Source organism: Patiria miniata, unplaced genomic scaffold (genome assembly GCF_015706575.1).
Source record: "Patiria miniata isolate m_02_andy unplaced genomic scaffold, ASM1570657v1 HiC_scaffold_10, whole genome shotgun sequence".
NCBI classification, from domain to species: domain Eukaryota; kingdom Metazoa; phylum Echinodermata; class Asteroidea; order Valvatida; family Asterinidae; genus Patiria; species Patiria miniata.
Window position 1 is genome coordinate 15,070,137 of NW_024037048.1, and position 12,837 is coordinate 15,082,973.

At 40.4% G+C, this 12,837-nt stretch overlaps 1 protein-coding gene across 1 annotated transcript; it reads left to right on the plus strand.

The window, feature by feature from the left end:
- The first annotated feature begins 528 nt into the window (after positions 1-528).
- On the plus strand, positions 529-7,786 carry LOC119738773 (intraflagellar transport protein 56-like). Its single transcript, XM_038213732.1, has 7 exons — positions 529-613; positions 2,812-3,036; positions 4,070-4,130; positions 4,502-4,585; positions 5,802-5,868; positions 6,827-6,933; positions 7,653-7,786. The coding sequence occupies exons 2-6, from the start codon at positions 2,924-2,926 to the stop codon at positions 6,907-6,909; spliced, it is 408 nt and encodes a 135-aa protein (XP_038069660.1). The 5' UTR covers positions 529-613; positions 2,812-2,923; the 3' UTR covers positions 6,910-6,933; positions 7,653-7,786.
- The last annotated feature ends 5,051 nt before the right edge of the window (positions 7,787-12,837 follow it).

Genomic DNA, 12,837 nt, shown 5'->3' on the forward strand with positions numbered 1-12,837 from the left:
AGTCCAGACTGTCTTAGGGCGGTACTCTTACGTTATCCAGTTGTCTGCTGCGCTATTCGGACAATAATGGGGTATATCATCAAACAACAGGCGGCGCCCTTCACAATTAACGGTGTCAAGTGCAGTGACAATCTCATAACCCATTAATTCCCCGCATTAACTAAACAAAAATAAAAACGGATAACGAAACCATTTCCCAATTCCTAAGCAAAAAGAAAAACGGATAACGAAAACCACTCTCCCAATTCCTAAGCAAAAAGAACAACGGATAACGAAATCAATTCCACTTCCTAAGCAAAAAGAAAAACGGATAACGGACTTCGAATCCAAAATCCATTCTCGACAGCAAAACGGAAAACGAATAACGATTCCCACTTCCGCATGCATGATGGGAAAATTCGGACTACGAAACTTTTTCGCAACTTCGTCCCCAGGGTTAACTTTATTTTGTAACTTTCTTTCCTGTATTAAGTACTTGTCAGTGCGTACAGCTCAACACTACGTAAACGAGATTGTATATGACGCCGTTAATTGTGAAGAGCGCCACCTGTTGTTTGGTTATCCGATATCAACATTATGGATAATGTAGCGGTAGGCTAGGCCTGTACATCAGGTAAGTCTGGACTATTTACTTGTCAAAATTCAGCTTCCTTTCGGCGTACTGGAAAGATTCCCATATCTGGACATTACTCAATTTTCCCTTCAGTGATTTATGCCACCATTCCTGTTTAAAACGTCCAAAAATATTGGATTTAGCAGGGAAATTTGTTACCAAAAAACTATAGTCGGAGTCCCTTTACTTTAGTTACCATCGCGGTAATCCTTACTTTTAGGACCCCATTCCTATATACATGATATAGGAAGGGAAAGACTCACCAAAACAGTTGACTAAATGACACTCAAAATTGACTTCTTGGCACATCTGAACAATTGGCAATGACACCTTCTTGAATATCAGCAGGTTTTTAATTTTGTGGAAAGAGGGCAGGGCTTTGTCTTTGATTTATGAGGGAAATTCAGGGGTAAAAGACGACGATGACAACCAGAAAACAGACTCAAAAACCAAGATGGCAAACGTGAAAGCTCGCTGCGATGAAAGCTCGATGCTGATTGGCTGATAAAAAATAAACATCTTAGTCCCTATTTATTTTTAGTCTGGTTCCCAAAAGATTCAGGGGTACAACTATAGAATGCAGGGCCACTTTACTCTACATCCGCGCCTCCGTACGGCTGCGTGGAGGCGTGGAGCCGCAGTCGACCTACCTCCGAAAATCGATTGCCGCAGTCGACCTACCTCCGAAAATCGATCGTGGAGTCGTGGGATCAAAATAAGGACAGCGCATAAAAAAATAAAACAGCACACCGTGTAAACTCAATGGCGCCCCCAATCACCAATCAGTAGACTTGTCACAGTAATTTTTCTTCTCCTTTCGGGGAAGGGCAGGGTTTTAAGAAATCATCCTGCACTGCTGCAGGGATATAGTCTTTCAAAGTTTAATCAACTTGAACGTTACAGGGAAAATATCAGACTTTATTCAGGGGAAGTTTTGGTAAAACATTCACTATGAAAAAAAAAAGTTGAGATTATTATAAAAACCACAATTCCCACATACCGCGATAATAGGGAGTCCACCTCCATTCGCACATTCCGAGCATGTCTATTTTCACAGGCATTTGAAAAGGAAGAGTTATACAACCTAAGAGACAGGACAATTCGGGAAGGTTAGCGAGCAATCTCTATTCCAAACAAGAAACGTGATAAGTACCGCGATAATACGGCGTTCCATCCTACATGCTTACTGCCACTGCCAGCATCCTACTGTCTGAAAAAACACCACGGAGACCAGACATTTCACTAAATGTCCAGAACTCCAGGTATGGAATCTTTCCGGAGTATTTTTTAACCCGAACCCACCTGACACTCCTCCAACATCCTCCTGGCGGTTTTGGAGGATTCTTGAGGATTGAGGATGAATAGTGATTGAATCAAATGAGGATTCTGGAGGATATTGAGGATGAATGGTGATCGAAGCACATGAAGATTCTGGAGGATTGAGGATGAATGGTGATTGAAGCACATGAGGATTCTAGAGGATTGAGGATGAATGGTGATTGAAGCACATGAGGATTCTAGAGGATTGAGGATGAATGGTGATTGAATCAAATGAGGATTCTAGAGGACTGAGGATGAATGGTGATTGAATCACATGAGGATTCTGGAGGATTGAGGATGAATGGTGATTGAAGCACATGAGGATTCTGGAGGATTGAGGATGAATGCATTTTGTGGCAGGACTGTCTGATGATTTTGAAGGATTTGGCATTGGTTATCCTTTATTTAAACACGAGTGCAAAATTTTGGGATGAGGAGGATTTTGGAGGATTGACGATGAATGCATTTTGAGGCAGGACTGTCTGACAATTTTGAAAAATTTAGGCGAAGTTGCAAAATTTTGGAGGATTGAGGATGGTTCCAAGCAAAAAGGGCCCAGGGGGTTATTAATGCTTTAATTGCATACATTGTTAGACTTTCTTTTTATAGCTCCATGATTGTATAGTCATTCTTCCAGAACTGTAAGTGTAAGGGTTTTAAACTAAGTTCAGGAAGTATGGTCAGGCCCTACAGGCCCCATTTTTATCGTTTGTAAATTTGTCAATTTTTTGGGAAATTGTTCTGAAATATCACAGTAATTATTGTCAACCAAATTCTTCAAACGATGCCCTTTCCAAAAATAGCAGATGAAAACAATATTTGAACTAAACCTTATGGTTAAGATGTTAAAATAACTTGTTTTCCTTTGTATCTTGAAGTTGTCAGAGTTTGAAGGTTCTACCAAGGATGTCAACTGTGGTGCACATACAGGATGCAGAGCACAGTGATGACGTATCACCATGGCAACGCGTATCGCTCAACATCACTTGAATGAGATTGTACCTGACACCGTTAATTGTAAAGAGCGCCACCTGTTGTTTGGTTTTCGATCAACATTATGCAGCAGATAATGCAGCAGTAGGCTATATAGGCCTGTACGTCAGGTAAGTCTGGACTATTTATTTCTCAAAATTCAACTTCTTTTCGGCGTTCTGGAAAGATTCCCATATATCTGGACATCACTATTTTTTTCTCTACAGTGACCTATATCACCATTAAAAGGGATAATGTGTTCAAAAATGTCGGATTTATAGCAGGGAAAAGTTGTTACCATTGCATGCCTACTGAGAAAACATGTCAAAGGACATTTCCTAGTCTTTGTTGGTCAGTGACGTCTGAGGTATGGGTGTCTTTCCGGAGTATTTTTGAATGCTTTGCATACATTGTTGGGTAAGACCTCTTTTTATAGCTCCATGATTGTATAGTCATATAGTCAGCAGGGCCAGGGCCTATTGTTTTTAGTTCACCGCACCTACCCCAATTAAGAACCCAGTATCAATGCACACATATAGTGGTGTTCCCTAACGTGGCGCACTGCGACGTTTCTCCTGACTTTCCTCATGCACGGTTGCCAAACTTCTTTGTTGATAAACTTCGAATTCATTCAGTTATTACTGGTACTTTTTCAGTAGTGTTTGCCATTTAAATTCTGTAAACAATTTCACTGTCATACAATTTTGAGCAAAATTTAAAAAAAACGGTGGTGTCCGGAAATTGGGCAAAAATCAGCTGAGTGTTCCCTAACGTAGCGCACTTGCATAAATCTTTGAAAATTCCAGGTTTACACTAAAAAAGTTATTTAAAGTTAGCAAATTCTTAATAAATAAATAAATATATCTCTACTTTACCCAACTAGAAGTATGTCAGAAAATTATTTTCTTATTTTGGGCTGAGTATAATGTGATTCGGGTTTGTAACTTTCGGGGTTGCCCTTCTTGGGGGTCAAAAGGTCAAAGGTCAACGTCATTGGTCAAGGTCTAGGTCATTCCATTGACCAGTATTAACTATTCTACTACATGTACTTGTAATTTCACACCTTATATCAACAAACTCAGGCCGAGGGGTTCCAACAGCACCGCTGTATTTTTTAGGAAAGTTGCAGTGAATGTTTATTGATTCATTTTATTTCATTAACAGCTTTGAAAATGGAGTTGAGGCCAGACAGACAGGGGGCATAGGACTGCATATTTGCTCTCAGGTCATTTTATCTAATGCATTTAATGTTAGACACTATTCGTTTGTGAACTTTTCTCCAAAAACCTGAAAATATTTATTGCCAATCACCCTCTATTATTCAAGACCAAAAGTGTTTAGAATTATTCTTGACCATTATCTTTATTTGGTGAACAATTTTGACCATCGTCTGAGTAGAGGCGTTTGCATGTTGATATTAGTGCTCAGGCATCAAATTACGTCAGGAATCGACCACTAGTCTCGCCCCAACTTGCTCATAGTTGTTTCTGTGGCATGGTTTAGCTGTATTTGTCCTTTTTGGGGGGAAGAAAGTAGTGCAGGTGGGAAAATTATCAGAAAAACTAAGATGACATTTTTGTATGTTTACGTTTCTAGAGTTACTTCAACAACGACGATAGGTTCAACTACAACTATGCGCAGGCCAAAGCCACAGCAGGCAACTACAAGGAAGCAGAGGAGGTAGGTTGGACTCCCGGACCCAATTTTTGTTGTTGCGCCCTCAATAGTTGGCCAGTCATGGCGCAGTGACTCGTCATGGTGCCTGAACTAGTCATGGTGCCTTTCATTTGCAAACATCAAAAAACCAAAACTACCAAGTTATTATGAAATACCTGACTGTTAGGGAATAATAGTCTCAAGCATCCTGTGAAATCACGGCACCTGGTGTGCTGTTAGTTTCTAGAAAAGTGGAATTTTGTATTGATTTCCACCGATGGTCGGCCCTGTTTGATAGAGAAGCCCGACTTACTGTCTGTTCTCATCCATACTGTTGCCGTATACCTAGATGTAGAACAAAAAGATATTCCAATAGCTTGTTTTCCCACGTGCTGCATCTCTTTGGAATTCCTTGCCTGGTGCTTATTTCCCTCCAACCTATGATCTGTCCTGATTCAAGAGGAGTGTGGAGTGCTGTGGCCTCGTGGTTAAGGGCGTTGGATTCGTGGTCTGCGGTAAAGCTGCAGGTTGTGGGTTCGAGTCCAGCCTGGGGTCATGGTGCGTGTGCCCTTGGGCAAGGCACTTTGTCACTCATTGCTTCTCCCCACCCAGGAGTAATAGGCTCTCAGCTTTGGTCCAAAAAATGGGCCACCGGTACCAGGCGATTGAAAAGAGCAATGCTCATAGCGATTTTTTGAAAGGCACATCTAGAGTTGGAGAATATGTGATAGCTTTGCAGTGTGAGTGGTGGCAGTGTTATCACTTTTGATTTGTGTTTTCAAAATTGCCGTCAATATGCTTGAACAGGATGAATTGTATTGTAACAAGCATGTTTTGGCTGCCATTTAAAAAAAAATTAAAAAAGTGATAGCACCCAAAAAGCTGCCACCGCTGCAATGCTGTCGCATATTTTCTGACTAGAGGGGTGCATACCTTGCCAAAAATCACAATGAGCATTATTGCCCTCGTTTGATACTGACCAAACCCCCACACTGATGGCTTATAAGTGGGTGCCTATGAGGGCAGAGATGGTGTGGTTGATTTAGCTGCTTTGCTCCGACTTGTAGCCCTGTATATCTGGAGTGGCTTTTAGCCTTGTTCAGGGCAAATAGGCATAAAAAAAACAAGTCTAAAACCCGGATGGGGATCTTTCTGTGCCTCCTAGACCACTGTTTTGGTTGGCAACACTTGGTTTTAGCATGATTTAATTGGAGTGGGTTTCGTTTCTCTTGTTTTGCAGATTTTTGTGCTCATTCAGAGTGAGAAGATCAAGAATGACTACACGTGTCTCTGGTTGGCAAGATGCTGTGAGTATTACCGTCAATTGTGAATGACGTTTCCTCTTCCAACTTCCAAGTTCCTAATGATGGGAATGAATCCACCTGTTAAGCCTCAACTCATAATGTATTGACCACTCACAATTGTGACTGCACAACCAAATGTCCAACTAAAGTCACGACACGTCGCGTGCATGCATTTCATGTACTGCTGGAAAATCCAGAGTGGCATTAGGGAGATGCACATGTTGCCCATGTGTGAGGTAGACTGAAGGGTCTCTAACAATGACATAACCAGAATGCAATCATCGCCCTGATCGTATATTAAGGATGTGACTTTGCGTTTCATTTTGTAAACGTTAAGCATATATTTTAAGAACCGTTTTAAACATTTAGCCAGTGGCTTTTGCCTACCCATTATGTCTGATCTGCAGACCGGCGTGATTGACATGATAAATCAACAATGGTTGACATAGTAAATAGCAGGCAGTCGTTGATAAAGTAAAAATGTAACTACGTGTTCCCCAAATGTAATCAAGTACTACGATGCTTCTAAGGTTTTGTAAATTAAGTAGGTTTTAAATCTGTGTTAATTATTTGTGCTATGTCTGGTTATCTCCAAGGAAGATCGTGTGAACGGAGGTCCCGTTTGTATAATTTGGGTTTAGTTTAAATGTTTTGAAAAATTTGTAAGCGGATTTAAAAGTTTTTTTGTTTAAACGTGTAAACTTCACATCTTAGTCGTACATTTGCCATGTTGGATTTGTTCTATCACATTTCAAGCAGATTGTACGACAGAAATTTGCTACATTGAACATCCCTCTTGGCTCCCAAATATTGTACACAGTTACACTGAGCATTGCTGGCCGAAAATTGCTGAAACGAGCATCCACTGAACCGAACCATCTTTTGTGGACCCCAATGTGTTTTCTGACAGCAGTATCCTATGTATTTATAACCTTTCTTTGTGTTGTTTTTCGTTGTTCAGGCATCGTGAATCGTAAGGCCAGACTAGCCTGGGAGTTGTACCTTAAGATGGAGACGTCTGGCGAATCGTTCAGCCTGCTGTAGCTCATTGCCAACGACGGCTACAAGGTAAAACATCATCCCCTATTTTTGTATGTTTGGTCAAGATTTTGGCATTAGCCCCAAATTAGTATCTAGTCACTCAATCTAAACCTGCAGCCGATTTCACAAAACACATTTGTCACTTCGTCAAAACCCAAATCGTAGAGAAAATGTCAATCTAAATATAACACACTTGTAAAAAAGAATGCACATATCCAGACGCCACTTCAGCCGTTGTGTACAAAGTCTATGGCGAGTCAAGAAAACTTTCCAAGTATTTCTGAACAAAATTGGAAATGTTTCTGCAGATTCGTGTTTGTGAAACATTTTTGCAATAACTCATCTTTATTGAGATGATGTGTGAAGACAAAAGTGGCGTCTGATTGCAACATTGTTTCCACGTGTAAAATCAACGAGAATACGAATCCCCGTCAAAAAGAAAAAAAAATGATTCATTGCACATTTACGACTTTGTGTCATTAGCTTGAATAATGAAGGATGCACTTTTGTGTCGCAAACTTTAGTAAGCATGTAGAGGGCATCATAAAATATTAGAATAGCCAAAAATCCCAACTGCTTAAAAAAATTGATGTGGGACAAATTCATCACTTTGTCAACACGGTGGCGATATGATCGAAAACTTCAGGCTTTTTGTTTGAACTTCTGATTTTTTGGCCTCGACCTCAAACTATAATTATCACGGAGACTCTTCTCAATTCTCATGTTTTCAACTTTTCTGTCGGTAGATGGGCCAGTTCTTCTATACAGCCAAGGCTTTCGATGTCCTGGAAAGATTGGACCCCAATCCTGAATACTGGGAAGGCAAGCGAGGGGCGTGCGTGGGCGTATTCCAGCAGATCATAGCTGGCCATGAACCAAGGTGGGTGTCATCTCTGTCAATCAGCAGTGCACACTGACCAATTAGATCTCAACCTTTGGTCAGGTGACCACAGTACATCGATCAAACAGTGCGTACTGACCAATTACATCTCAATAAGTATATCACTCCGGTGCTCTACCAACTGAGCTATCCAGCCCAATGTTGGCGGTTCCCTAATTGTCAATGTCTCTGTCAAAGGGGCGCTAGTCAGAAGCCCTCAACCCGCATATGCCATGCAGCCGGGGATCACGCCCAAAGTCACGATGCAGACCTGGGAAATATCAAACGGGGATCACTCAGAGAGGATACGGCTTTTTATTACAAATTTTCATGAATACTTTTCAGCTTCTTAGCCCTCTAGTTCAACTTCATTGATCTTTATGGATTTTTCCTTTGTCCCCATATTCTAAAAACAGCTTTCATTTTCACTATTAGGTTTTGCCCTTCACTGACGTATAAACACTGTATACTCAGTGCGTTACCTCCCGAGTGAAATTTGGAAAAAATCACTCGGTTGGGACTCGAACCCATGACCTCCTGCTTGTTAGTGCAGACGTCTTAACCACTGGACCATCAAGCTTACAGAATTGGTTGCCTGGCCAGCCAACCAACCCCGTAAGCTCCATGGTCGAGTCATGGGTTCGAATCCCACCCAAGTGATTATTTTTCCAACTTTCACTCGGGAGGTAACACACTGAGTATACAGTGTTTATACATCGGTGAAGGGCAAATCCTAATATTGATTGACATCGCCTCGACGCAAAGTCCATCTTGTTAATAGCTTTCATTTTCATGTGCACAAAACCCAGTGAAGTTCAAGCCACTAGATTTTTGTCATTTTTTTTCCTCTACAGAGAAACACTGCAAGACATCCTCCAAATCTTGCGCAACACCGGTAACCCACAGGTGGAATACATCATCCGTGTCATGAAGAAGTGGGCCAAGGACAACAGGGCACCAGTTTCCTGAGGTGGTCCCTATCCTATAGTCTTGAGATTGTTTAAATTTGTACATTCCAAAAACCCCTGCTTGCAAAGAGATTTTCAAAAAAATAAAATAATGGAACGATACTGTTGATTAGGGGTGATTTAATTATTCTTGACGCATGGGAAATTTGCCTTGAAATATTTCTCTATTTAGCTTTGGCAAGATGGTTATGCAGGAGAAAACAACAGTTCTGGAGAGAGGCTGGTCTCTCATGGCATAAACAAAGTAGGCTTGCCTAGTTAAGCTGGACTCTGTGACTCAGTCAGTGACTTGGTCAGTGACTCAGTCAACAACTCAGTGACTCGATCAGCGACTCCATGATTCAGTCAGATTCAGTCAGTGACTCAGTCAGTGACTCAGTCAACAACTCAGTGACTCGATCAGCGACTCCATGATTCAGTCAGATTCGGTCAGTGACTCAGTCAGTGACTCAGTCAACAACTCAGTGACTCGATCAGCGACTCCATGATTCAGTCAGATTCGGTCAGTGACTCAGTCAGTGACTCAGTGAGCGACTCAGTGACTCGATCAGCGACTCAGTGATTCAGTCAGTGACTCAGTCATTGATTCGGTCAGCGACTCGGTTAAGGAATCACTCAGTGACTCATTGAGCGACTCAGTGGTTGTCATCAACTCAGTGACTTGGTCAGTGACTCATCGCGCAGTCAGTGATTCGGTCAGTGACTCGGTCAGTCAGTGATAATAGTGACTGACTCGATCAGTTAGTACTCAGTGACTCGGTCGGACAGTCAGTCAGGCAGCATTGAAATGTTCATCATAATTATGAATGTTCACGTCACAAATGTTGCTTACATGTAGGACAACTCTGCAAGTTTGTTTTCTTGGAGTTTCTGGGGCCTGTTTAGAGACAAGCCAACGGCATGAGAATGGGCCAGGAATGGTTATTCAAGGAGGGGGTAGTCATCTGTACGTAATGTAATTATACTAATTAATGGTTTATATTGATATGAGTATATATGTACAAATTTTCGGATCACGTTTGTCAGGTAATTAGGGTGTAAGGTCCAGAAGGCAGGAAACAAATGGAAAATAAGTGATTTGAACTGAGCCCAATTTCATAGCGCTGCTAAGCACACAATTTCTGCCAGCAGAGCCTCTCCGTCTATCTATCACATTGTCAATACTATATTTTTTTCATGTACAATATTGGGAAAGAATGTTGCAACCTGATGCTGCTTTTTCTTCATATCATCTCAATGAAGTCATTCATTGCAAAAATGATGATAAGACATGAATCTGGGACTGAGAAATACTTCAGAGAAAATTGTCTTGACGCTCCATAGACTTTGCACACAACCGCTGAAGTGGCGTCAGGTTGCAACATTCTTTTCCAATATTGTGTGATATTCTGACTTCATTTCTTTATTTCATCTGTAAAAATATTAAATGTTTACTGCCTTTCTTCAAAGGCAAGATACAACATTTGCAAACATCACAAAACGAAATGATCAAATTATCATGAAATACCTTACTGGATTGTTGGGGAATGACAGTCTAAAGCATCCTGTGAAATCGTGGCTCCTGATGTGCTGACATTTTTAAGAAAAATGGTACTTTTCCAAAGCTGGTCGGCCAACCAGCTTTGGAGAAAACTGGCTATTTTTCAAAAATTGCTCTGAATTTTTCATCATTAGTTATTCCGCTCCTGATGTGCTGACATTTTTAAGAAAAATGGTACTTTTCCAAAGCTGGTCGGCCAACCAGCTTTGGAGAAAACTGGCTATTTTTCAAAAATTGCTCCGAATTTTTCATCATTAGTTATTCCGCTCCTGATGTGCTGACATTTTTAAGAAAATGGTACTTTTCCAAAGCTGGTCGGCCGACCAGCTTTGGAGAAAACTGGCTATTTTTCAAAAATTGCTCCGAATTTTTCATAATTAGTTATTCCGCATTTTCTTTGCAATTGATTACACACCTGTGAAGAGGTATAAGTCTGCTAGACTGATTCTCTGACCTTACAATTCCCCAAAGTCTATTAATTGCTCCGTTTTATCTTATAAGTGGGGTCATCAGACTGCAAATACATGTCTGGTTTTCTTGGCTTTTCCAGCATCTACAAGCCCAAACGTGAAAAAAAAGTCATTTTATCAATATTTGCTAAAACATACTAATCCTCCAAATCCATTTATTTCTGAAAATTGCAGCAAAAGCAAATGTTGTACAAATTTAAGTCCGATAAATCTTATCTTGCAGTGTAAATATTGTGTAGGTGAATTTTAAAAGTAAATGTGTACTTAAAATATTGTTGGAATGCTGTGCATAGTTCTTTGAATAAAGGGATATTAAATCATCACAATAAATAACAGTGAAAAAAATACCTGTTTGTTATTGATTTGTTTGTTTTCTTGGTAGTTTGTTTTGGATTCTGAAAACAAAACTTCAGTTCATTTAAAAGATAAGTTCAGTAAATTTATGTTTGGGCATGGGGATATAAAAAGTTGGGAAGGTGACAAAAAAAAGAATAATATAATTATGGTGGGACTCGAACTTGAGTCGCCTGATTGAGAATCCTACGCCGGTCCACAAGACCATTAACGCACTCAAATGTTATACTAGTTCTGCTTAATTACAATTGTAACATAGGCTTATCGTGGCTTTTCACGTTGACGCCCATGCACGCTTAGACGTAAAACACAGTCTGACGATGTAAAACATTCGTTAGATTTTGGGTGTAGCTGTTCTAATTGATCTAAATTTAATTGGAATAGGGTAAAGGGTGTCAACTGAGCTAAAATCGTGAACTTCAATGAAATAAAACTCGTACAATCCTTGGTTTCAGTTTGAAACACACGTGTTCAACGGATGCAGAGAAGCCTATTTCTTTTGTTAAATTCCTTTGTTGAATCTGGCGTTAACAATAAAATGTTTCCATTGAGGCGAAAGGATTAAACGCCGCGATCTTTTTTCACGCTTGAGTGCATCTGAATGGGGAATATTGAAGCGGAAAATCACGAATTACAGCACTTAGGCAGCATTTTATCCCACATAATGATACTTTTTGAAGAGGAAATTGCATACTGAATACATCTATAGTTTTAAAATGCCAAAATTCGCCGTATTTAAAAAGTCGAGGTAATTTTTTGGGAAAAATTTCACCCAAACTTTCCTCATCCTGACGTAGGCGGCGCTTTATATATTTCATTCTCAGTGCGCATTGTTATCGCGCTAGCCGCCGCCCCATCTGAGTATCACCCGCTATCCACTGTACCCAATCTTATCCTAGCATCACAATTTCAATTTATCTCACCAATAAAAGTTGAATAGGTCTACAACTAAAACAATAGATAATTAAGGTCTGTGAAACAAAATGCAATCAGAATAAAAGTCAACTTTAATGGAACAAAAGAGACGCGCCTAAAAGGGCCCCGGTATACCCATGAAGCAAGAGGGGGGCAGGGATTTGTTTTGTCGTGTGAGATGGGGGGAGGGGGGAACAAGCGAAATATTTTTACTAAAAGTCGTTAATGGAAAAATGTTTTTAAAAAAGGGTTATAAACCGTACATGTATACAAAACAGGCAGCCAGCCCCGCCCCCATCCCCTTGCAATGCCATACACACCCGATAATGCGCAAGCCAACTCTGGATACGGTGCACGTGCGAGAATGAAATATATATAGCGCCGCCTACGTTCGGATGAGGAAAGTTTCAGTGAAATTTTTCCAAAAAAATTACCTCGACTTTTTAAATACGGCGAATTTTTGAATTTTGAAACTACAGTTGTATTCAGTATGCAATTTCCTCTCCAAAAAGTATCATTATGTGGGATAAAATGCTGCCTAAGTGCTGTAAATCGTGATTTTCCGCTTCAATATTCCCCATTCAGATGCACTCAAGCGTGAAAAAAGATCCCGGCGTTTAATCCTTTCGCCTCAATGGAAACATTTTATTGTTAACGTAAGATTTAACAAAGGAAATTAACAAAAGAAATGGGCTTCTCTGCATCCGTTGAACACGTGTGTTTCGTACTGAAACCAAGGATTGTCGAGTTTTATTCCATGGAATTTCTGGATTTCAGTTCAGTTGACACCCTTTATCCTTTTCC